Below are 23,575 nucleotides of genomic sequence, written 5' to 3' on the forward strand. Positions count from 1 at the left end.
CTTTGATTTATGGCTTGAAGTATTAGGGCAACTAAGTCAGAAAGATGTCTATTGAACTAGGCAGCTCATTTTTTACAAAATCTAATTTTCATGTGAGATTTGTTTTCCTTTGAAATACTTTAGAATGTGTGAATACTTTAGATGAATCTGACAATCAGATCTGCTTTTCATAACAACAATCTATATATAGATATATTTTTTAGTTGCTCCCAATGTAATACCAATGTTTTAGGAATGATGGCTAATTGTTAATTTGCACGCTTTGCCCTCCAAAGGTGAACAAGCAAGGTCAAACAATATTACAGTGAAAGCTATATGAGTCATCTTCAGGTGGATGTACAGGCTAACTCATTAGTGTTGTGCAATAGAAAAACAGCTAATTCATGTTTACGATAACAGTTTGCTCAGATTGATACAGCATGGCAGAGATGGTAATTTTCAGGTCATTTTAATCCCTTTTTCTTACTGTTTTACAGTTAAATAACTTGACAGAGATACATGATCAAATCAGTGGCATGGCTCGTTGTCCTTACAGTCCCCAGCACAACTCCACTGCACTTCTCACTTCCAGTGGGGAATTGTATGCTGCTACAGCCATGGATTTTCCGGGAAGGGATCCTGCCATTTATCGCAGTCTGGGAGCCCTTCCTCCTCTCCGCACTGCGCAGTACAACTCCAAGTGGCTGAATGGTGAGTACCATGAGACTTATCTACTTTTTAACCCATGTTCTCCTGATCCATGAGAATTTGGATGTTTTGAGAGTAATGCACTTCTCATTTTAAAATTATTTTGCATAATACAATTTTTAATATACTAGTATAGTTATTATAGCATGTCATTAATATAGCTGTTTGAGATATGCACTTAAATATTAATTTGTGTTTGCAGGCATAGGGATGAGCTGTACTTTATATCTCAAGTGAGCTTAAATGGCAAAGCTGCGATGGCCAAGGGCTGTGGCTTGCCTTGGACATTGCTCTGTTGAGTCCTTTAAAAACTGAAGGCAGAAAATAGTTTAGAATGGACTGAATTTCCCTAGCTTTCTCTGCAAGTCCCAGCCTTAACAAGCATAAATAGTTGTGTTTTCAAGCTGCTTAGGTGGTAAACTGAAGTTTTTGATGCTTATTATAGCTGATTTTGAAGCTTCTTATTGTATGTGCAACGTAAATCATAAAAATAATATTGTAGCAGTGATTCCTGTATCAAAGATGTTCACCACTGAATGAGGATTTTCAGATGAGAGGAAATTTAAACTAGTATTCCTGAGATCAAGAACATCTCCCTTGGCAATTAATGTGTGTATTACTAAACTATATGCAGATTCTTCTAAAGTGGGAACCATTGCTTAACTTAAAATTTTAAAGTATGTAATTTATATTTTGCCCATGGTTTTTCACAATAAAAAGAAAAAAAACCATGTAACTCCTGATGCTTAACTTGCCATCAGTCGCATAAGTGACACGACAGTAACACAACAGTGCATTACTTGTTATGGTGAAATTATTCTCATGTTCAAATTTAATTACATATATAAACATTTCCACCTTTAGAACATTATGCTGCGGCAAGTATCAGACTATTTTAGTTATATATTTCAGTCCTCATATAAACTGAATGCTGAATTGTACTTGTTTACTTGATCTTTTTTCCTTATACTAAGAAGCCATCAGAGGTAGCTTGGAGAAATTTGTGACATTTTCTGAAGTTCAGACAGTGCTAAAGTATTAATTAACAAAAGAAGACCAAACTGCATAAAACATAAAAGAACTATAGCAGTGTAAAAGAAATCTGAGATGAAAAATGAACTCATTGTACAGGTATCTCTGTTCAGGCAGCATTTGTCCACACTGCCATGATACTGAAGCTAATTGCTGTGCCACACCTGGATGCTTCTGTCAAAGGCAAAATATTCTTCACACTGACTTTTCACTTTAACTGGATGTTTTATGCCAAAGGGCACAGTAAAATTCCCATCACTTCCCATGAAAACTGTTCCAATTAATCAGATTCTCTCTATTTACATTTTGCCTATTAAAAGCTTCAGCCATACCTATACATTCTCTTTTATAATTCATTCTTCTGCTTCAAAACTGTTTTGAATTAAGTTGTCAGGAAAGTATGAGTTTATCTTTGGGGAGAAAGAACAAGATTAGTTTTGTAATTGGAGCCAATTCAAGCAAATCCAATAAAAGGCTGGAAGCATCTCGGTTTCTTACATAAAGAATGTGGAGGGGAAATGTCTTGTGGGGCAGCTAAGAGTTGCAGATTCATCTGCTTTTATGTCAATTTGCCCATGCATGTGTGACACAGTGTCAAAAAACTGCATTAGGTTTTCAGCACTTGAATTGAAATGAAGGATTTGATGCTTTCAGTGAGAAAGTAACATAAATAATCCTGTAAGAAAAGTTAAAGTTAGGCAGTTTTATCAACTGGAATGGAAGCTTCATGGTCAAAATTTGTTCAGCAGTATTAGCTGACACTTAGTCAAATTCAGCCTTTTTAGGTTGTGCTTGTGTGCACATATAGTTTTAAATTTCCAAGCCAAAATATATTTTTCTGTTACATCCATGCTTCCTTCAAAGTGTGATGCTTCTTCTCACTTAGATTTGCTACTATACATATTGAATTGGAACATTTCAAGCTATCTCTGTATGTGATAAGAGTACTCTAAAGAATCAGAGAATCACATAATGGCTTGGGTTGGAAGGGAAACCAAGGATCATTAAGTTCCAATGCTCCTGGCACAAACAGAGTTGCCAACTGCTGGATCAAGTACTTGATCAGATTGCCCAGGGCCCCATCCAACCTGGCCTTAAACACCTTCAGGGCAGAGGGCAACCATAATCTCTCTGAACATGTTCCAGCACCTCACCACTCAGTAAAAAACTTCCCCCGACATCGAATCTAAATCTGCTTTCCTTTAGTTAGAAACCACTTCCCCTTTTCCTATCACTGCCTACTCATGTAAAAAGTTGATTTCCCTCATGTTTGTAAACTCCCCGTAAATACTGGAAAGCCACAATGAGATCTCCCTGCCGCATTCTCTTTTCCAGGCTGAACAAGCCTAATTCTTTCTGCCTGTCTTCATAGGAGAGGTGTTCCAGCCCCCTTTGTGGCCCTCCTCTGGACCTTCTCCAAAAGCTCCATATCTTTCCTTTGTTGGGGGCCTACCATCCAGCAAGCGCTCACTGCTTGCTCATGGCCAAACTGTTGTCAACCATCACACCTACGTCCTTCTCTGCAGAGTTCCTTTCTGTCGGGTCAACCTGTACTGATGCATGCAGTTATTCTTCTTTCTTAGTTGTAGTGTATAGGACTCTACACTTTTTTCTGCTGATCAGGTTCCTCTCCACCCAACTCTCCTGCCTGCTCAGTCTTGCTGAATGGCAGCAGAGCCTTCTGATGTTTCAGCCACTCCTCCCAGATTTGTGTCATCAGTAAATGTGCTGGGAATGCACTCTGTCCCTTCATCTGGGTCACTGATGAAGATATTGAGCAAGACAGGACCCAGTACTGATCCCTGGGGAACACTGCTAGCTACAGGCTACTACTACTGCTAGCTACTCTCTAACCAGAGTCTCTGCACTGTTGATAACTAGCCTCTGAGCTCTGCAAGTTAGCCAGTTCTCAATCTACCTCACTGTCTTAGTTTCTGAGCTTCATTACAAGGATGCTGTGAGAGATGATCAAAAGCTTTGCTGAAGTCTAGGTACACAGAATCCTCTGCTCTCCCAGGCTACCAGTTTGGTAGCCTTTGTAAATCCATGTTGACTACTCCTGATGAACTTCTTTTCTTCCAGTTGGAAGATGGCATTCAGAACAAGTTTTTCCGCCTCCTTCCTAAAGATGGAGGTGAGGGTAACCAGCCTATAACTCCTTCATGTCCTTTTTGAAGACTGACGTGACTCTGATTTTCCTCCAGTCTTTGTGGACCTCTCCCATTCTCCAAGTCCTTTCAAAAATGATAGAGAGCAATATGACAGGCACTACTGCCAGAAGTCTGAAATTTGAGTAAACTGAGTTTTGTCTGTACTGTCAATTTCAAATAGCACTTGACCAAATGTTAGATATCTGCCCAATTCCTAAACGTTTTTCATTTTCTGGAAAGTTTTAGTCTGTAAACACTCTTGTCTTCTTCAGTGAAAGAGGAAAGAAACATCTGGAGGCAGTTTTTGAATGTACTGTCTTCTAAAATTAAGAGGAATAACATATTCAGCTCTTGATTATGCCTGAATATGTTCACCAGTTGAAATTTTTTACCTCAAGAATTCCTTTATTTTCCACAAAAATGAATTAATGCTCTGCACATAGAACTTGTTTGTCTTCTTGATGCTCTATAGACATTAAATGCAAGTGGCAAATGCAACAAACTAGTACTATCTCCATCTGGTACCCAGCTCGCTGCAGGACAGTTAATCTGGGAGTTCTGAATGGAGAAACCACCCCTTCCTCTCATGATTTTGGCTTTGTCTTTTCCCATGTGGACAAAAAAACGTAGTACTTGAAAGTACTCACGTGTATATGTATAGAGAGGGCAAACAATTGAAGAAGTTAGAAAGGCTGCTTACCTGCATTTTATTCTTTAAGACATGTTCTGCTGCCTACTTTCATATCTCTTTCTCTCTAAGTCTGTATTCAAGTACTTCTGTGCTTGAGAAAAATAACTTGAGGTCAAACAGCACACATTGAACGTTATGTCTGAAGCAGACAGTTCTTCCAGTAATTTCTTCTCCGAACCAAAGCAATCAGTGAGGCCTTGAGATTCAACCCATTGTTCAGGTCAGTAAAGAACAGTATGTTTCTAGGCCATTTTAAAACAGCAATATTTCATGAAAGGAATAGTCTACCTTAGTAATTGCTTCGGATATGATTAAATGATAGCAAATACATTAGATCTTTCATTAAGGAAAAAAAAAGGACAGCTTGATTCACTGCTCACATGCTGTTTACTTGAGTCTCTTTAAAATCACAGCATAACATGGTTTTTAAATCATATCCAGAACTTACTGTTACAGAGTGCTTCTAATTGAGCTCAGCCTTAGGGTTCATCTGCAAAGCGCAGCAGGGGTAAAATTCGTCATCATTTGGTCTGGAGTATAGAGTAAATGGAAGAGTTATACTTGAAGTCCACAAACCTCAGTGGGTTTAGATTAACAATGAAAAGCCTCCATTGATTTTCTTGTAGTACAACATTTATAATTAGTAAAGGTAGTTCTACTCCCATTTCACCTCCTCAAATCAGTGAAGGTTGATTTGATGCTCCATTGTGAAACTTTAGTCTACAGTGTCTCCTTCCTTCCCTTTGCCCACAAAAGGGAAAAACAGACTAAGGAAGCTTATGATAACCCAATCCTTTCCATTGTTAAATCATAGATCAGAACAGTGGGACATTTGATTTCATCTTTTGCCAGTCGCCTTGGCTTAAACTTGCATATTCAGACTGTTTGGGTCTCTAACTGTCTTGAAATACACTGTAGTTATTTTCTTTTTCCTAAACATATTGTGATATAAGCTTTGAAACATGTTGAGTAAATAAAAACTTGTGCTAAATACCTAGCCACTTGATCAGTGGGCAGACTATAGATGATTAAAATGAGTTCTAGTATCAGATGTGGCCCCAAAGGAGAAAAAATGAAATATTGCACAGATTATAAGCCTTTCCAGTTGAGAACATAGCAATGTTTGGGTTGTTCTGGTCTGCTGACACAATATTATCACTTTTCCCTCTTACTGCTTGGTTATTAGGTGCTCTGAAAATAGTTCTTCTAAGATATATTTTTAAAATGTTTTGCTTAATAGAAAGCTTCCTAACCTATTCTTAATTTAGTCTTAATTTAGTCTTCACTCCATCCTCTGTATTGTTTGTGCACTATTATTATAATTCTTGGTACTAGAAGGATATGTGGAAAGATATTATGAGCTAAGAACAAAAATAATCCTTTCACTTTTGCTTCAAAGCATTAATGGAAATGGGTACAATAATTCAAGGTTGCTTTTTGTTTATAGTGAAAAGCCTTGTAATTACCTGAAACAGCTTTTCTTATTATGCAATATTTTATGTAACTCAAATCCAGTTGATTCGTGCAGCTTGGTCTTTAACTTTCAGACTGGAGACCAGATTGAAAATATTCAAGACATATGCTACCGTTTGTTGCTTATTTTGCAAGAAGATAAATAACGACTTTTCCTTGGTTCTGTCACATATACAGTTGGTTCTGATCCTTTGTATGTATCTTTCTTTTTGCCATTATCCTAAAATAGAATGGAAATATCTATTGGTTTTGAAGCACATCCTTAGGATTTTCCACTGGAGCTGCCACCAGAGGCAAAATTTGAGTAGTTGTGCTTTGTTTTTCCTTTCAAAGCTGCATATCTTCCCCCAGATGGCAGTGATAAAATAGGAGAGTAGCAAGCTGACGCAGAATGGAGACACCTCCCCTGACCTCCTTTGTCCTAGGCCAGACTAAGTTTCTACAAGGCACTTTCATAGCACTTCCTCGCTCAGGTAATACTTCCCACAGAGATGCTTTTGTACTTCTTATTCAACCTAGGGCTTGGATAGTATGCCGTACGAGGAGCAACTGAGGGAGCTGGGGCTGTTTAGTCTGGGGAAGAGGAAGCTGAGGGGAGACATTATTGCTCTCTTTAAATACCTGAAAGGTGATTGCAGCAAGGGCAGGGCTGGTCTCTTCTCACTGGTGACAGATGACAGGATGAGGGGAAATAGTCTTAAGTTGCACCAGAAGAGACTTACGTTGGATATCAGGAAAAACTTCTTTACAGAAAGGGTTGTTAAGCACTGGAATAAGCCCTTAAGTACAAATCAGCAAGGAAAGACCTTTGATTGACACCTTTCCTGCAAAACCAAATCATGGGAAAGAAATATAAAATAGAAAAGAATTTTAAAAGTGGAGAAATAGCAAAATGATTGGCATTTTAAGTAAGCATCCAAACTTCTGCATTTTACTGATAGATCCATAAAGCCCAAACCTCTACAGGTTCTGAGAGAATTTAGGTAGTGATCTGTATTTTGTCCCACTTCCCCAGTATCCTGTTATTCAGGGTACCTATCCAGTGAATGCAGGCAACCAAAAGTATACTGAAATCCAGATTGGACTCTCAAGGACTTAAGTAGGTACTTGATCATAGTAAAGAATGATTTCTATCACTAAGTTTGCAACCAATTAATTTGCATCAAGAAAATGAGGTAACTGCAAATTACAAAATATTATGCTGTAGAAACACTTTACCTTGAAAATGAACAGGTTTATTTTGAATAAACAACAGATAATAGAAGGACTTTTGTAATGTAATATGTGAGAACTATTTTTGAGGAAATAGATAGCTATATTTCAGAAATTAATAGAGATTATTATATCTAATGTCTGCATCCACTTTTGTGATTACACTGAACTTTATTATAAAAACTATCAACAATTTAGAAGATTTGGGAAGAAAAAGATTGGGAAGATAGGGAAAAAAAACTGTCTGACAGACATGTTTTCACTATATTTTGAAGTCCTTGGTCTTCTGTGCCCATAAAACCTCAAACTGAACTAAAGAAAGAGTATTAAAGAAAAACATGGAGAATTGAGGCATTGAGGAGAAACAAGTAGTCAAAATAAGCTGGGAGTTCAACAGACTGTCATTTTAAGCATGTCTCCTAGATGATTGTGACTGCTAATAAGCAGTGATTTCCACCAGTTTTATTCAGGTACTTAACGTTTTCTATTTCATCTAGTGAGCTTATAATTATGATGACTACAAGTTATGTATTACTTTGAAGGAGTTTAACACTGTAGGAAAAATTTACTCTAGGATTAAGATTTGTCCTTAAACATTCTTGAGAAGCAATGCCTGGGTCAGCCTAATACAGGATCTCTAGAGTTTTCCAGCAGCTGCGGAGAGTTATACTAAATTAATGTAATTACAAAAGAAGTACTGAGACGGCAAAATGCAAATAAGAAACGTGCTTCATTAATTATGTTAGTAAGGTGAAAGAAAAAAAAGACTAGCACATTTGGAGCTTAAATTCTTGCTGTTATCTCCATTTTTTTAGATCCTTTTTAGTGGTAAATTGAACCTTATTAAAAAGAAACAAAACAAAAAACAAACTAGCAACCAACCAAACTAAAACAAGGAACAAAAAAAAATAAAACAAGGAACCCAAACCCACCATAAAAAGTACCACTGAATGCATGTTTCTAGAATTTAATGCTATTAATTATATTGCTGAATATAAATATTTAGATTAAGTGAATCATTAGAGGCCAAATGGATCTCTTGAGACCAACAGTATGAGAGTGTGATTTGTTGATCTAGTGAAGATGGATGTCATTCAGCACTAGACCAGAATTTAGATTTTTAGGATTTTGAATATTATATATGCATGTGTATGTACATGTGCTTGGAGTTATATGTATGTATATATATATAGTTATAACTGCATATATACTTATAACTGCAGTTGGATGTATCAAACTTCTAAATTCAGATTTCTTTTCAGATTTCTGGAGCTCAGTTCTCTTTTGACTGCGTCTCTGAACGCAACTCACTTGAAATATTAGTGGTCATTTCTCATAGGGCTATTCAGTGGAAATCATAACTCTTTCTTACCAAGACCAGGAAATAATACTTATCTCTGATCATACAATATCATACATATTGCTTGATTGTTGACCTGTTTCCTAGCCTTGTTTTAGACCACTCCAGTTGCTTTTTCCTGTTGAAAACCTGGACATGACTCAGGGAGAAGTTTGCTTTAGATGTTCTTGCCAAGAGGCACTTCATTTAGGGTTTCCCTCCAGAGCCCCTAACTCAATGACCTCCTGCTGCCTTCCCAGGTGTGCAGCACACCTCTGCTTTTGTGCTGTAACAATGCTGTTCTCCAGGGCTCAGCATCAACATGCACTCCATGTCAGAGCCATAGCTAGGCCATACACCAGAAGTCTGCAATGTTAGGAAGCATCAGTTTCAAGACAGTGAGTATAGACTTGGTCTCTTTGGTCTCTGAGATCCATAGGTGGGTTGATAGGGAAAATAATCTAACGGGAAACATTGCCTCTTCTTAGTAAGTGCCTTTTTATTAAGAACAGAGACTGTGTAGGTTTGTCCTCAACCTTTGGAAAAACATTATTTCTGACTGAAGCACTATGTTGACTTTGTGCGGTTTGGTCATCTTTTTGTGATAACTTACAAGAGTCTATGGGCAAAATTCCTTTCTTTGACAGAGTCTTGCTAGTTTAAGAAGGAAGTTACAGAGATTCCTGGGCACTGCACTGTGTAAGCAAGCTTCAGAAACAGCATGCTGCATCAGTGTTTGCCCCGAGGCAGCAATAACTGGCACTGAAGTGTTACAGTACCTGGACTCACGTATCTGTGTGGTGTTGTTCCATGTTGTACATTGGCAAACCTTGTCATGCCGTTTTGATAAACTCTTTTTCTTGCTTTTCCAATTCTGTTGATTCTTTTTAGTTTGGGAACATCTACTAAGTCTCACACATCCATAAGTTATATGTTATATCCACATATATATATATATATGTATGTATAAACTGTAAAGATCATTTACAATAGTCATGACTTTATTGCAGATTGACAGTCTCATGTTGATCCCTATTATCTGTATCCTGTGACATACCAGAATGCTATGCACTTGTTATCATTCATAGAAGAAATGCATTTACCCTTCCAGAACAAATGGAAATTTGCTCCTGCAAGTTCAGCAGGAAATAAAAGTAATTTCCTCTTCTGTATTAAAAACCTTTATAACAAGTCCTCCATTTCAACAAATAGCAGTTCACAGCACAATATTGGGAAACTTATAAACTAAACTTTCCTAGACAGGAATGTCATTTTTCCTTTCAAGCTTTGAAGTGATTCAGTTCATTTTTTTCCAAAGAGAAAATTAAATAATAATTAAAAAAAAAGCCTGACATGATAATCCCTCCAGATCCACAGAATTCCCTGAGGTAGCTCTGAGATAATAGTTTTTACAACTTTCAAGTGCAGGTCATATTTTCATTACTTCATAATCAGTACAGTATATGCACAGGTGTTTGCAGATTATAGGGTATTTCTCAATTTTTAATCTTTGGAATACGTATACTAGTTTTTGTTTATACAAGAGCTATGATTATCAGTGCATATTTAAAATAGTTTTGTGAAAGATTTATGTGGGTTTTTCATGAATCTTAAAAACATTCTGAAAGCATTTCATATCAATTTTATTCCTACAGGTTATAAACATTTTGTCAGTAATTAATTATTCTAACTGGGAGTGTTTCCCATAATGTTTTGGCCCTATGGTAAGATCTTCTTCTGCCAATGCAAAGACATTTTTTAGGCTATTGGACCTCTCTTGCTAAGCATCATAATCAGACCTGACTGTGAGGCAGGGCTTCTGTGTTTAGCAGTTGTACAGGATGTTCCTTTAGGCAGATTGAATGGATACATTTGCCCAATAAGTAGAATCTTTTTGTTACTGACAAATTCTGCTCAAATATGTTTGTGCTCAATATGTGGAGCTGAGTCTTGGGAAAATGTGTTGTGTTATAGACAAATCTCAAGAAAGTGCTTTATAGGATCATAAGTAAAAGTTTTGAGTATGAGTGGGAGAGTTTCAAATATCTACTCAGCTTCAGATATCTAGGAAGCTCTTGAGCGTTGCTGACGAAAAGCCTTGGAGACTTTCAGACAGGACAGGAGTCTGTGTAACCTGGGAGCTGAGCTGTCTTTGGAGAAGTGTTCAAAATGCCAGCTTTCCTGCCCTTCTTCCTTCTTTTCCTTCCACTCAAAGCTTTGACAAGTTAGCAGTGTTCCTGTAAAATGCCAAGATTCAACCACAGCAGCTTTTTTCTATATGGTAAGGCAGTCAGTCAAATGTCCACCTATTAAACTTTTTTGGAGTTTTGCATTACAGTGGATGTTTTTAAAGACAGATTGTTTTGTGTTTTGTTTTCCACTTTAGAATAAAATTAGTAATAAAACCAAAATTTTTACTTGTTTCTTGGAGGCACCAGATTTTTTTGTAATGATTCCATATGCAAGGGGCGCTCTTTTGGACAGACAGAGAGAGAGCTGGGCAGTAAGAAACCAGATAAGGTTTAACAAAAGCAAGTCTTGCATCTAGGGAGGAATAATTGCATGCACCAGTACAGGTTGGAGGATGACCTGCTGGAGAGGAGCTCTGCAGAGAGGGACCTGGGTGTCCTGGTGGACGACAGGTTGGCCATGAGCCAGCTAGTGTGCCCTTGTGGCCAAAAGGGCCAATGGCATTCTGGGGTGCATTAAAAAGAGCGTGGCCAGCAGGTCGAGGGAGGTGATCCTCCCCCTCTACTCTTCCCTGGTAAGGCCTCATCTGGAGTACTGTGTCCAGTTCTGGACTCCCCAGAACAAAAAAGACAGGGTTCTCTTGGAAAGAGTCCAGCAGAGGGCCACAAAGATGGTGAAGGGCCTGGAGCATCTCCCCTATGAAGAAAGGCTGAGTGAACTGGGTCTGTCAGCCTTGAGAAAAGAAGACTGAGAGGGGACCTGATCCAGGTCTGTAAATATCTAAGGTGTGGGGGGCAGAGTGGTGAGACCAGACCCCTTTCACAGCAGCATGTGTAGACAAGACAAGGGGAAACGGCCAGAAACTGGAACATAGGAAGTTCCGCAGAAATGTGTGCAAGAGTTTCTTTACAGTGAGGGTGACGGAGCACTGGAACAGGCTGCCCAGGGAGGTGGTGGATTCTCCTTCTCTGGAGATGTTCAAGACCTGCCTGGATGCCTACTTGTGCGACCTGATGTAGGGAACCTGCTTTGTCAGGGGAGTTGGACTCGATGATCTCTGGAGGTCCCTTCCAACCCCTACAATTCTGTGATTCTTCTCCACAAAATCCATGTATCTAACATGTCTTTCTTACAATTACTCATCAAGTTGTCAATCTCTCTTAAACTCATGCAGTCTTGTCAGTCCTAGTAATAGTTATGGAAAATGGGCTATAAGGTTATTGTCTTTGGTATCTACTCTTTCTTTCCTTTCAATAACAATCATACGTTGTTTCCTAGTTTGTTTCTTTATGTGTTTTTTATTCTCTGATTTGTATCACTATTAGCTCCTTATATCATAAATGTCCCTTTTATCTACTTAGAAAATTTTTAAATGGGATAGAACTGAGATGTTGTTACCTTACCATTGAATGTTGTCACTTAGAATTCGCTTTCTTCCCATTAAAGCCACTGAATTTATTCTTAGTCACACTTAGTGACCATCCATTATTCTGGTAATCTAGAGTGGCATGGTGGCAAAGCGAAAACAGAGTTTAACATGAAAGATTGAAGTAGTTACACAGTAAGAATATATCCTGCCAGCATCGTAGAGAGGAAAAATTTGATGATGTTCTTGAAGGTAGACAACAGTGAGCTGGGCCAAGTCTGCCCAGCACAGTTGCATGTCACAGGCACCCAGAGCAGAGAGCCCATTTAGCCCATGTTAAAGGGCCATGAAACAGCTAGTTCCCCACAAGGATAATAAAAGGTATGTTTTTTGAAAAGTAATGTCTGAAGATAAACTTTCATGTCCGTATGACTGCATCTATCACTGGTAGACAGTAAATAATCTTTTGTTATTTTCAGAACCCAATTTTGTGTCATCTTATGACATTGGGAATTTCACCTACTTCTTCTTCCGAGAGAATGCAGTTGAACATGACTGTGGCAAAACAGTCTTCTCTCGTGCTGCTCGAGTGTGCAAAAATGATATTGGTGGCAAATTTGTGCTGGAGGATACCTGGACTACCTTCATGAAAGCTCGGCTAAACTGCTCTCGTCCTGGTGAAATTCCATTTTACTATAACGAACTGCAGAGCACGTTCTTCCTGCCGGAATTGGACTTGATCTATGGGATTTTTACCACTAATGTGTAAGTAAATTCCATGATATATTTTTTTGCTACTTACAAAAATAAAAAGTAAAGCTTCTGGGCTGTTCTCTGCTCTGTATTTGCCAAGTGAATACAATAATTTCAAACTACTGTTTGCCTAGTCTTATGAACAGATCTCAGCACCAAATGCATCCCATAGGAATTGCTGAAGGTGTATGGAAGGAGGGTACAATTCTTAATATTCCGTTTCCTCAAGGAGGCAGTTGTGTTATAAGACTATTATGTCGTCCTATTCATATATCTTAAGGCTATTCTGTCATCTTTTTTGTACGTTTTAAGGCTATTTCATTCATTCTTACGAACACTTTTTCTTTACACGTTATTTTCTGAGCGTAAATACATTACATATTTATGAAATAAATATATTTTGTAATTATAATTTCACATTATCATAAAATTGACATGATGTAAGTTTGCCATGTCAATAAGTGCTCGCTTGACCCAAACAAATACAGAGAGATTCTCTTAAATTTTAGAAATTAGTCTTTACATATTCTTATTTGAGCTTTAGAATCAAACCAAAAGTTTAATCTAATTTCAACGGGACCCATTATACCAACAAGACAAAATTTGAAATGGTATTGTTTAGTCTGAAAATTAAATATTGTGAATTACATAAAAGCTTTCTAGACTCTCAACTCTGAAGTCAGAGTAGTTTAACTTTTAAGAAAGAAAGAGAACTTTGCCTCAGAGATGTGCAGTTACTTAAAACGTGATAAATAGTGTTTGCTTGTTGCTAAGTGAGAATGGCCCTTGAGTTGAGGCTGCACAACTCAGTGTTCACCTGTGTGAACAAGGTTGACGTTTTGGTTTCAAATTCTTTTGCCCACCTGTATCTTCTTGCTGCGTAGGTCATTTCTTCCTAGAATTTTAAAATTTTAAAATTGGACATTTATCAGTGCTCCTTTCTAAATACTCAAATACCTACCTACTTCCTATAAATGTACATTACCTGGTTAGCAACAATCACAAATGAATGCCAGCAAGTTATGATACCTTAGTTGATTGCAGTGAGCATGAATTTGGGCCTTAGTTCATTTCTCATACTTTTGGTACAGCCTGATGTTGGCATATCAAAGATGTCTTATAGACTTTCATACCCTTTCCCTGTCAGCTCAGGCTGCGAGCATGGTTTGTGAGGGGCAGCTTGCATTAGGCTGTGACATTTCCTGACTCAAATGGTAATTTAAACCATTTTGGAGAAATGGTACTGAAGCAAATTCTTCTTTTAAAAAGAGAATAGAAGAGATGTTGGGATTATTAGGGATAGGAAAATTTGGTGCTGTTTAGTCTTTTTTTACTAGTTACCATGAAAAGCCAGTTCAGAAGAATTCTGTTCCAGAAAATCCTCAAGGCTTTAGCCATGAAAGCTTATCTCAGAATGACTATTGATTGTTTCCTGAGCTACAAATTCCACTTGCTCTGATGTTGCGTAAAATGGTCAGGGCTGCCATAATCTTTGAGAAGGAATGTATAAGTGTAAGACTACCTTTGCTACATGAAAGCAGGCAGCATTTGAAACTTTGCTGCTAGTTCTTTTTTCCTTAATAGTTTAGCATTCTACCTTGTCCAATAGGGGCGTACTATTCAAAGAGAAATTTATTACAACTGATATTTTTTTTGTTGTTGTTATTTTCCCATTTAAAATATATTTGTTTCTGTCATCAAATACTATACATAAAATTTTGAATATTGTGGAAATCTTTTTGGAGTTTTGATTACTTCCCCAAGTTGCATGTGTCTAACAGATATCTGCACAACCCATGTGATTTCAGCCCTAAAAGCTGGTGATGAAGAAGCACTGGAGTTTCCCATGAGGGAGACCACCATATTCCTTCCATAGATGTAGGCTCAGATACTACCAAACCACATTAAGCATTCTTCAATCTCAACAGCTTCAGAATTGCAATGATTTTATTGTACACTAATGCTTATTTTTTGCATATATGTTGTGAATCATTCTGTGGGGGATGACCTGAAGCATTTCCATCAATAAGTATTATGAGTCTTAGCAAAAGCTACACAATTTATGGGTGGCTGTTAAGTCCATTGCAACTCTTGCTTCATAATGAAGCTGATTTTGTTTCTTTCACACCATTTGAAAATGCACAATCATCAATCTGGTGACTTTTAAAGACTTAGAAAATTCAAGAAGATTCTGTATTGTTATAGTATTTGTTAGCTGCTATTAACGATAATTTGTATATCTAGAATATGATCAAATCCGCTGATAACTGATTCTGCAGAAATTGTTAGCCTGAAACTTTATGATTTGGAGATTCTTTGAAATAAGTGTGACGAGCATACATAAGAAAACTGATCTTTCATCCTGCTGTTAAATCAATATATTTTTATTTTTTTTTCAGTTTTGAAAAGTTTTGTTAAGAATTGATGGCCTGGGGTTATTTTTTCTTCCCGTCATTTTGGAATTTTTATAGTAGGCTTGTGTAAAACACAGGAATAGTTTTAATAAATGAATAAATAAGAAGAATGTGATGTGGATCAATTTTTAGCAGATTTACCTGCAGTACAAATATATGCTATTGCCTCTGCCTTTATTAGCTATGCCCTTATCTCAAATTGTGGAAAAGTTTTTCAGGTTAAGACCTCTCTAAGTCACTGACTTATATCACTTACAGTATGCAAAATTACTTAATTGTCTACCATATATCCAAGAGAAGAACAGGAAACTGTATTTATGGCCTGGCTGCTGTCTATTCTTGCAACATGAGATCTAGAAAGCATGAAGGCCAAGTTGTTTTCCCTTGATGTGTTTCTGGAATTTCAATTTTTTAAAATTTATTTTATTTTATTTTATTTTATTTTATTTTATTTTATTTTATTTTTTTCAGTAAAACATCATTTAGAAGATGGAATTTTTGTTCAGGTGTTTTACACAGGGGTTCCACAGGGTCCAGAAAAATAACATAAGCTGAAAATCCTTTATTCTTTGTACTGCCCAGAAGAAACATTAATGGACCCTAAGAATAATTGTATCCTGTACATGGAAACTAGAAGAATGATGTCCTTGATACATGTGATTATATGTGGAAATAAAGTCTGGCCTTTCCTAGACTAGCAGCACACTGTAGAGAGTTCTGAGTTTCTCCCTCTCCTCTCACATGAGCTAATTGGCAAAGGTGACCAAAAATTTAAGTCCACTATAAGCATATAATGTATCTTTATCTTGAGATACCTTCTCCTTGTTGATCATACCCATTTTGTTAATTACTTGAAGGATTGAAGCATCAATAAAAGGAAATATTATTTATTTTTCAGCAAATTGAGTTTGTAATGTTATTATCTAAGTTAATATTTATATTTCTTTCACAGGAACAGCATAGCAGCCTCAGCAGTTTGTGTTTTCAACTTGAGTGCCATAACTCAGGCATTTAATGGACCTTTCAAGTACCAGGAAAACTCTCGCTCTGCTTGGCTTCCGTATCCCAATCCTAATCCAAATTTTCAGGTACAGATACATATGAGAAAGATGATATGTATGTTGTTGTTGTTGTTTTTCAGAATGTTGTGTGGTTCATAGTTATTAAGACCAGTTTTCCAGTACATTACAGCACAAGTCTTTAAAACTAAAAATAAATTTTAAAAAATGAAGAAAGCTTAAGAGTTCCCCCCAATTTCAGCATTGTTAATTTTGCCTTTTCACAAAATAATTTGGGTTGAAAAGTGATGTTCTTTCAAGAGTAGGAGGAAAAAAAGTCTTTACTTCAATCTTCTGTCATAACAAAACACAGCTATCTGTCAAGGCAACATTAATCTCTATCTCAAATATAATCAGATTGCTATTTTTTTTTGCACTATGTGTGTGCTATTACAATCAGGAAAGGAAACAGTATTTGACAGAAAAAAAAAGAAAAAAGAAAAAAAAGAAGAGTAGTCAGTGTTACATATATTTCCCCACGAGGAGTTTGAGTAAAATAATTTGTGAAATTGTGTCCTCCTCATTTGAATTTATCAGCCTCAGATCTTGTAATAATCTGTGGTGGGCTGACAGTATACAATGAATTAGTTCAAGGAGAGTCAATCACTGGAAATTTTTAACAAAAATAATGGAATATTTAGGGTAAGCACATAGCCATTTGTTGTGACTTAGTCCTGATACATAGATAAGCACCACACAGCTGCTTTCTCACCCCCTTTCTTCAATGAGACAGAGGGAGGAATGTATGATGATGAAAAGTTCATGGGTTAAGACAAGAACAAGGAGATCACTCACTGATTACCATCACAGGCTAAACAAAGTCAGAATTGGGAGAGCATCTTAATTTAATGCCAACTACTAACAGACAAGAGCCATGAGAAACTGAAAGCAAATTAAAACCAACTTTCCCCATCCACCCTCTTCAACCTCCTTCTCCTGAGCAGGCCAGGGGAACAGGTAGTTGGGGCTATGGTCAGTTCATAACACTTCATCTCTGCTGCTTGCTCCTCCATGGTCACTCACTGCCTCTGTTCTGTGTGGTTGCCATGGGCTGCACGGGATGGCCTGCTCCACCGTAGGCCCCTCCGCTATTCTCAGTTTATGATTTCAGGAGTTCAACACTGCTTCTTTAACAACCTTCCCCACCTTCTTGTTAAGGGCCATGAGATCTTTGTAGGCATAAAACAGATCCACCCACCAGGGACTACAGGTAGTTTTAGCTATTTCCTGATTTATGCAAATAAAGGAAAATAAGGAACTAAATTTGCTCTGAATTACAGGACAGAGCCTTGTTACTTTGAATTTGGTGCTACTGTCAAGTGGCAAAACACATTTAATTAAGCCATATTGCAGAAGCAAGCTATATATATTGATAACTTTTTGCATTTTGCAGAAACATTTATGTTGTTATAGTACTGACTTTAAGAGGATCTAAGTAAGGCTGAACTTTTGGAAGAGGAATTCTGAAGAAAGGCTTGTTTGTAAATGTCTTACCTTCTTTCTAAGTGCGACTCCAGTGCAAGTCATTCATCTCTGCCTTTAAAACCTTTACTAATGCCTTAGTAATTATAGTGGGTGCATCCCATACAAGAATGATACACGCCAAAGAAGCTGGCTGTCTAACAGTGATGTTAAAAACAGTCTGAGACTGTACTGTACTGCCAGTGCTCATCTCTCGCTCCCAGTCCAGGCACAGAGGTGCTGAAATTCTTTGCTTGGGTAGTCTGTATGATTTTAATATGGCTGGTACTTTCTTTATCAAATTTACAAGAAGAGCAGCAGTGGTTGTATAAGATCTCACAGAACAGTTTTGCAGGCCAGCGCTACTTTTAAGAGCTGTAACATGGCCTTTTAAAACGCAGTATTGAAGCCAATTTGTGTTAACTGATCTCTAGGTATCATTAGTGATGCCAAACTTCTGTTTTTTTCACTGGTGATATCTTTTATTCAGTTGAACTTTCTGTCAGATTTCTGGCTCTGTAAGCACAGTGCTGACATCTACCAGAAGCTAGTCTAATGCACAGAGCTGGATGTAACCGTTTTTGTGACTTTACAGTACTCTAGAATACATATTGCATGGAGAGTGGATATGTACATTGGCTGAATGACTGATTTTCTTTCCCAAAATGAGTTCTTTTCTTTTGTAGCATGGTTACAGTAAAATACCTGAATTTCTGTTTGCGTATTCTCTGAATTTGATTTATCCTCAGAGCATTCAGCTGCTCAGCATTAAGAAAGAGAAGCATGTGATTGTGAAGGAAGACTACTTCTGGGTGGTGATAGTTACATCAGACATTGTATTTCCAAGGCAGGGTTATATTAATTTAATATTTTCCAGATTGGAATACCACTGAAGTCCCAGTCTTAAAAACACTGTTTTTCTCCAGAGCTCACTTTCTCTTTACACGGGACATTTTCCACTGTAAGACCAACGACAGTGTACTATGAGCATTCTAGCTGGAATCTTTCTAGCTTGATATACTCAGAGAAGTTCTTCTTTGGCACAGTTGCTTAATTTTTTCACTGGCCTGACATGCAGGGTACTCACAAAGCAAAAAAAAAAAAAAAAAAAAGAAAAGCTAATTTTTTCCTGTTGGTTAACTGTCTTGCCTCATCATAGGTTTTCTCATTAAGGAATTACTGATTGAAATTGTTTTTCGTTTTGTTTGTTTGTTTTAAGGTTGTGTATTTGGAGTGATTGCTTAATTTCAGATTGATAACATGTCAATGATAAAAAAATAACTGGTAGAATTTTGCAGACAGTTTTATTTAGTTCATGCTGCAATTCATAGTACCATTTATGACATAGTAGAACAGAGTAAAAGATATGACTAGAGTATCTCTTTCACATCACTATTTGATAAATGTAGTGAAGTAATGTTTTACTTCTCTGATGCAATAATATTTAAATGAATATGGAAATGTTTGCATACTCACATGGGCTGAGCATCTATCTCCTGTCCTCAGTTAACTGAAGACCTAAACAGAAAGATGTTAAAATCAATTATTGCTTACTTTGCTTTGCTTATTTATGCTTGGACTTTTTCTCTGCACTCAAAAATTAGTACAGGTTCCTGATATATGTGATCAATTTCAAAGAAAAAGTATCTTGGCAATGGATAACATTTGTAGTTTGATTTATAGTGAGAGCTCTGCATGATCAATTCTTGGCTAAATGCACAGAGTCTGAAGAAGTTTATAGAACTGTACATAAAGCTGTGTGTTGGGATTTCTATCAGACTGCCTGTGGTAGGCCATGGGATTTCATATGAAAATTTGTAATGCCTTTAGCATTGTGTCTGTATAAATTCTGAAGAAAAATAGTCTGAAATTTTTGATGACAGCTTTTCTCTTTCCTTCTCTGTGAATGTAAGTTAGAACCAAATATTACTATAGCCCACCTGTGCTCATTCTGATGCCCTTTCATCTTGTTTGGATTTAGGGAATACCCTTAGTACTGTCTCAGGGAGGTGGAGCTTCCTCAGCCATTGTGTGGACGCACTGATCAACACCAGAAAATGACCTTAATGTGGAATTACAAAGTATATCTATGATACAGTTTTAGTATTTATGTTCTTGTGCTGTAATTCGGAGAGTTTTGATTCTGTTGAGGCATATGGTAATGTTATTTTGTGTTTTCAGTGTGGCACCATGGACCAGGGTTTGTATGTGAACCTGACTGAGAGAAATCTTCAGGATGCTCAAAAATTCTTCTTAATGCATGAGGTCGTCCAACCAGTTATTCCAATTCCGTACTTCATGGAAGACAACAGCCGATTTTCTCATGTGGTTGTGGATGTTGTGCAGGGCAAGGACATGCTCTTCCATATCATTTATCTTGCCACAGGTATGAACTTTGTGTTACTGTAACAACTGCAGAAGTTTGAGGTCTCTGAAGTTTTAATGGTCTGCGAATCAGTTTTGGAATATGTATAGCACCTTGAATAGGTTGGTGGTTTTGTGTTGTTTTTGTTGTTGTTTTGTTTTGGTGTTTTTGTTTTGTTTTGTTTTGTTTTGGAGGGGAGGAGGGACAGCATTAACTCTGCCTTCTATATTTTACAAGCAGAAGAGTCCAGCAGTTTGCAGCATCTTTCTTTATATTATATTTTGAATTCAGATGTTGGTCTGTGTATTCTATTCTCCTTTGAAGGCATAATGTCTACATGCTATCAAGAAAATGAATGGCTGGAAATTCCACAAACATGAATTCACAAGTTTCTCTTTCGTCCTTTGCGTGTAATTCAGGGTACATTCTCACTCAAGGTTCATATGTTGTTTTAAAATCCTTTGAGGTAGAAGGAACTCAAATAGCAAATGCAATTACTGCTATTGCTATTTCTGACTCTTCTGCTCAAAAATATTTTATTATCTTTCCTTTTTGTTACACATTTAAGTTATCCATTCCTAAGCAATTCTGCACTCTGTGTTATTGTTTTTCCATTTATAGATAACTCATCTAAACTCTAACAATGAAAGAAAAATAGTCTTATATCTAAAATTGTCTTGGTTAGAAGTATTACTTTCCAGATTCAAAAATTCATTTAAGCTTCTGAAAAACACTGAAGCTCTTAAACTGTTTTTGCCAAACAAGGATGTCCCTGAGATGGAAATATTAGATTAAAGTAACATGTTTACAGCCTCAGGACAAAAAACTTACTTCTCAAATACTTAGTTGGGGATAGCTCATCTAAGGAATGGTAGTGTGCATTTTTGATTTTGTAGTGAGTAGGCACTAAATACGGAAAATTTAAAGAAGGACTCAGTTAATCAACAGGAGAAAAAAGATTGCAAGCAGCAAGTTATTTGATCCTGCAATCAACGAAGTGAATTTCAAATTTGTCATCAGTTCAATAGAAACTGGATCAATCATTTGAATCACTTAAATCATGACTTACTGATGAAAATTGTGTATCTGTAACTTGTAACTTATCAAGAGCCTAAGAAAAATTTGCATTGTGGTTCAACATATGACTTAATTTTCCCCTGAAAACAGGATACCATGCTTTTCAGAGATGATTGCATCTTTTTAGACTGAAGAAATTTTAGAATAATTTAGTACATTTTTATGAGGCAGTGTTTCTTGTCTAATTACCCTATTAGGTAAAGTCTTTTTTTGCATTTTACTCTGTGAAAGTTGGGCATTAATATGAAAGCTTTCAATAGGCTAAAACTTTGTTTGGATTTGTCCAGTTGTAGTCAAAACAACTTACTGGTTGGTAAAGCATAGCATTTTAAGTGAAATTATGCTTCTTCTAAATGCTGTTTGTATTGTAGCAGTCTCCTGACAGAAATGGAATTACAGAAACGTGTACTTCATTGGTTTTATATTTATCAGTGCATTGTAGGATATTTACATTATAATGGCAACATTGAGTATGAAATAATTTGTCATAATTCTGATGGACTTCAGTTTTCAGATTTCCTCACTGTGTTTTCTTCTGTGTCTTTTTCAGTAAGTGAAGATCTAAACTTTCAAGTTTCATGGTTCATTAATAAATTGTGTTCAATAAAACTTCTAGGTTTTTTTTATGCATTTTGCTTCTGCTAAGAAGACAGTGATTGTACGCTCCTTGTTATATATAAGTACCCTACAGTCTCATTCTTCTCTGTTCCACTGTTTTCAGTCAGTCATGGAAATAGGATACTCTGGTAGCTGAATCTTTAGTCTGGCACTAGTACATGCTTTGATGTAATCAGAAAGTGTATGTTGTATGAATATCAGAAATTGTAAGATGAACAAACATACTAACTATATAATGCTATGAAAGTTTTATTGACAGAATGAATTCTGTTTCATTTTGAATTCGCCCAATGGTAGTGATTTGTGTTCGTATTCCTTCTGTGTGCCCCCTCAATTAAGCATAGGAACAAAGCTTTATTTTCCAGTGAGTATTAATACTCACTTCATCTACATCATCTTCCCTGCAATGAACAAGGGCAGTACAGCTAGATTAGGTTGCTCAGGGGCCCCCCAGCCAGACCTCAGATGTCTATTTGGCAGGACATCCTCCACATCTCTGGGCAGCTATTTCAGTGTCTCAACACCCTCACTGTAAAAATCTTCTTCTTTATAGCCAATCTCAATCTTCCTTCTTTTAGTTTGAAACCATTTCCTCTTCTAACATAGTAGACTCTGCTCAAGACCCTTTCCCCTTATTTCTTATAACCTCCCTTTAGATACTGAGAGGCTGCTATCAGGTCACCTCAGAGCCTTTTCTTCTCTGAACAGCCTCAGCTCTCTCTCAGCCTGTCCTTGTGGAGTGGTGTCCCATTCCTTGGATTGTTTCTGTGGCCCTCCTTTGGACACGTTCTAAAATGTCCATGTCTCTCCTGTACTGAGGACTCCACATCTGGAGCAGTACTCCAGGCAAGGCATCACCAGCGTGGAGTAGAGTGGCAGGATCACCTCCCTCGCTCTGCTGGCCATGCTTCTTTTGATGCAGTCCAGGATACAGCTGGCTTTCTGGTCTGCAAGGGAACGCTGTTGGCTCATGTCCTGTTTGCCAGCCACCAGAACTCTCAAGTTCTTTTTGGCAGGACTCAATGCTCAGCTTGTATTGATAGTGGGGGTTGCTACAACAGAGGTGCAAGGCCTCAATGTTGGTAGGTTTTCAAGACCATGCAGCAAACCAGTTCTTTTTATAACTAGCTCTTTTTTGACCAGGAGGTTGGACTTAAGCCTGATGCTATCCCTTCCAACCTGAATTGTTCTTTTTCACATACCATGGTATCAAATTGTTTGGGCTAAATCAAACTACTTGGTGCAAAAAGGGAAATTCATGCAACACCAGGATGCTAGCAATAGGGAGTTTATACCTACTAGCATGAGGCAGGATGGATCCAACCTATACTATGTGAGATGTATTCTGCATAACTTTTGTAATTATAATTCATCACAACATTCTTACAAAATTGTCTTTTAAAATTCACAAAGATGATTCAGTGGAAAGGTAAACATATAGATTGGTATGAATACAAATGAACATTCTGCTGTCTTTGTTAATCAATGCAAAAATCTCCCTCTTTGAATCAGATGGGCACTAGTTAAGAGAAAATTTTTTCTTCCTCCATCTCACGTTCACCTGCCTATCCACCTTATCAGAATACAAATATTACAGAGGATAATAACCTTGACAGTATTAACAGTGTAATCTAGTTTCATTAAGACTTAAATAGGGATAATATTAGAAGAGAAGAAACTCTGAGTAAG

At 37.1% G+C, this 23,575-nt stretch overlaps 1 protein-coding gene across 8 annotated transcripts in view; it reads left to right on the plus strand.

Moving 5' to 3' along the window:
• Window positions 1-23,575, plus strand: part of SEMA5A (semaphorin 5A) — a 314,761-nt gene that overhangs the window by 180,447 nt on the left and 110,739 nt on the right. For all 8 annotated transcript variants that reach the window (XM_052703890.1, XM_052703888.1, XM_052703894.1 and 5 more), the window contains 4 exons: window positions 477-690; window positions 12,620-12,905; window positions 16,260-16,395; window positions 20,008-20,212. In XM_052703890.1, the coding sequence (XP_052559850.1) occupies window positions 477-690; window positions 12,620-12,905; window positions 16,260-16,395; window positions 20,008-20,212 (841 nt within the window). The remainder of the gene's footprint in view (window positions 1-476; window positions 691-12,619; window positions 12,906-16,259; window positions 16,396-20,007; window positions 20,213-23,575) is intronic.

The sequence above is a fragment of the Tympanuchus pallidicinctus genome, unplaced genomic scaffold, assembly GCF_026119805.1.
Source record: "Tympanuchus pallidicinctus isolate F22 unplaced genomic scaffold, pur_lepc_1.0 scaffold5, whole genome shotgun sequence".
NCBI lineage: Eukaryota > Metazoa > Chordata > Aves > Galliformes > Phasianidae > Tympanuchus > Tympanuchus pallidicinctus.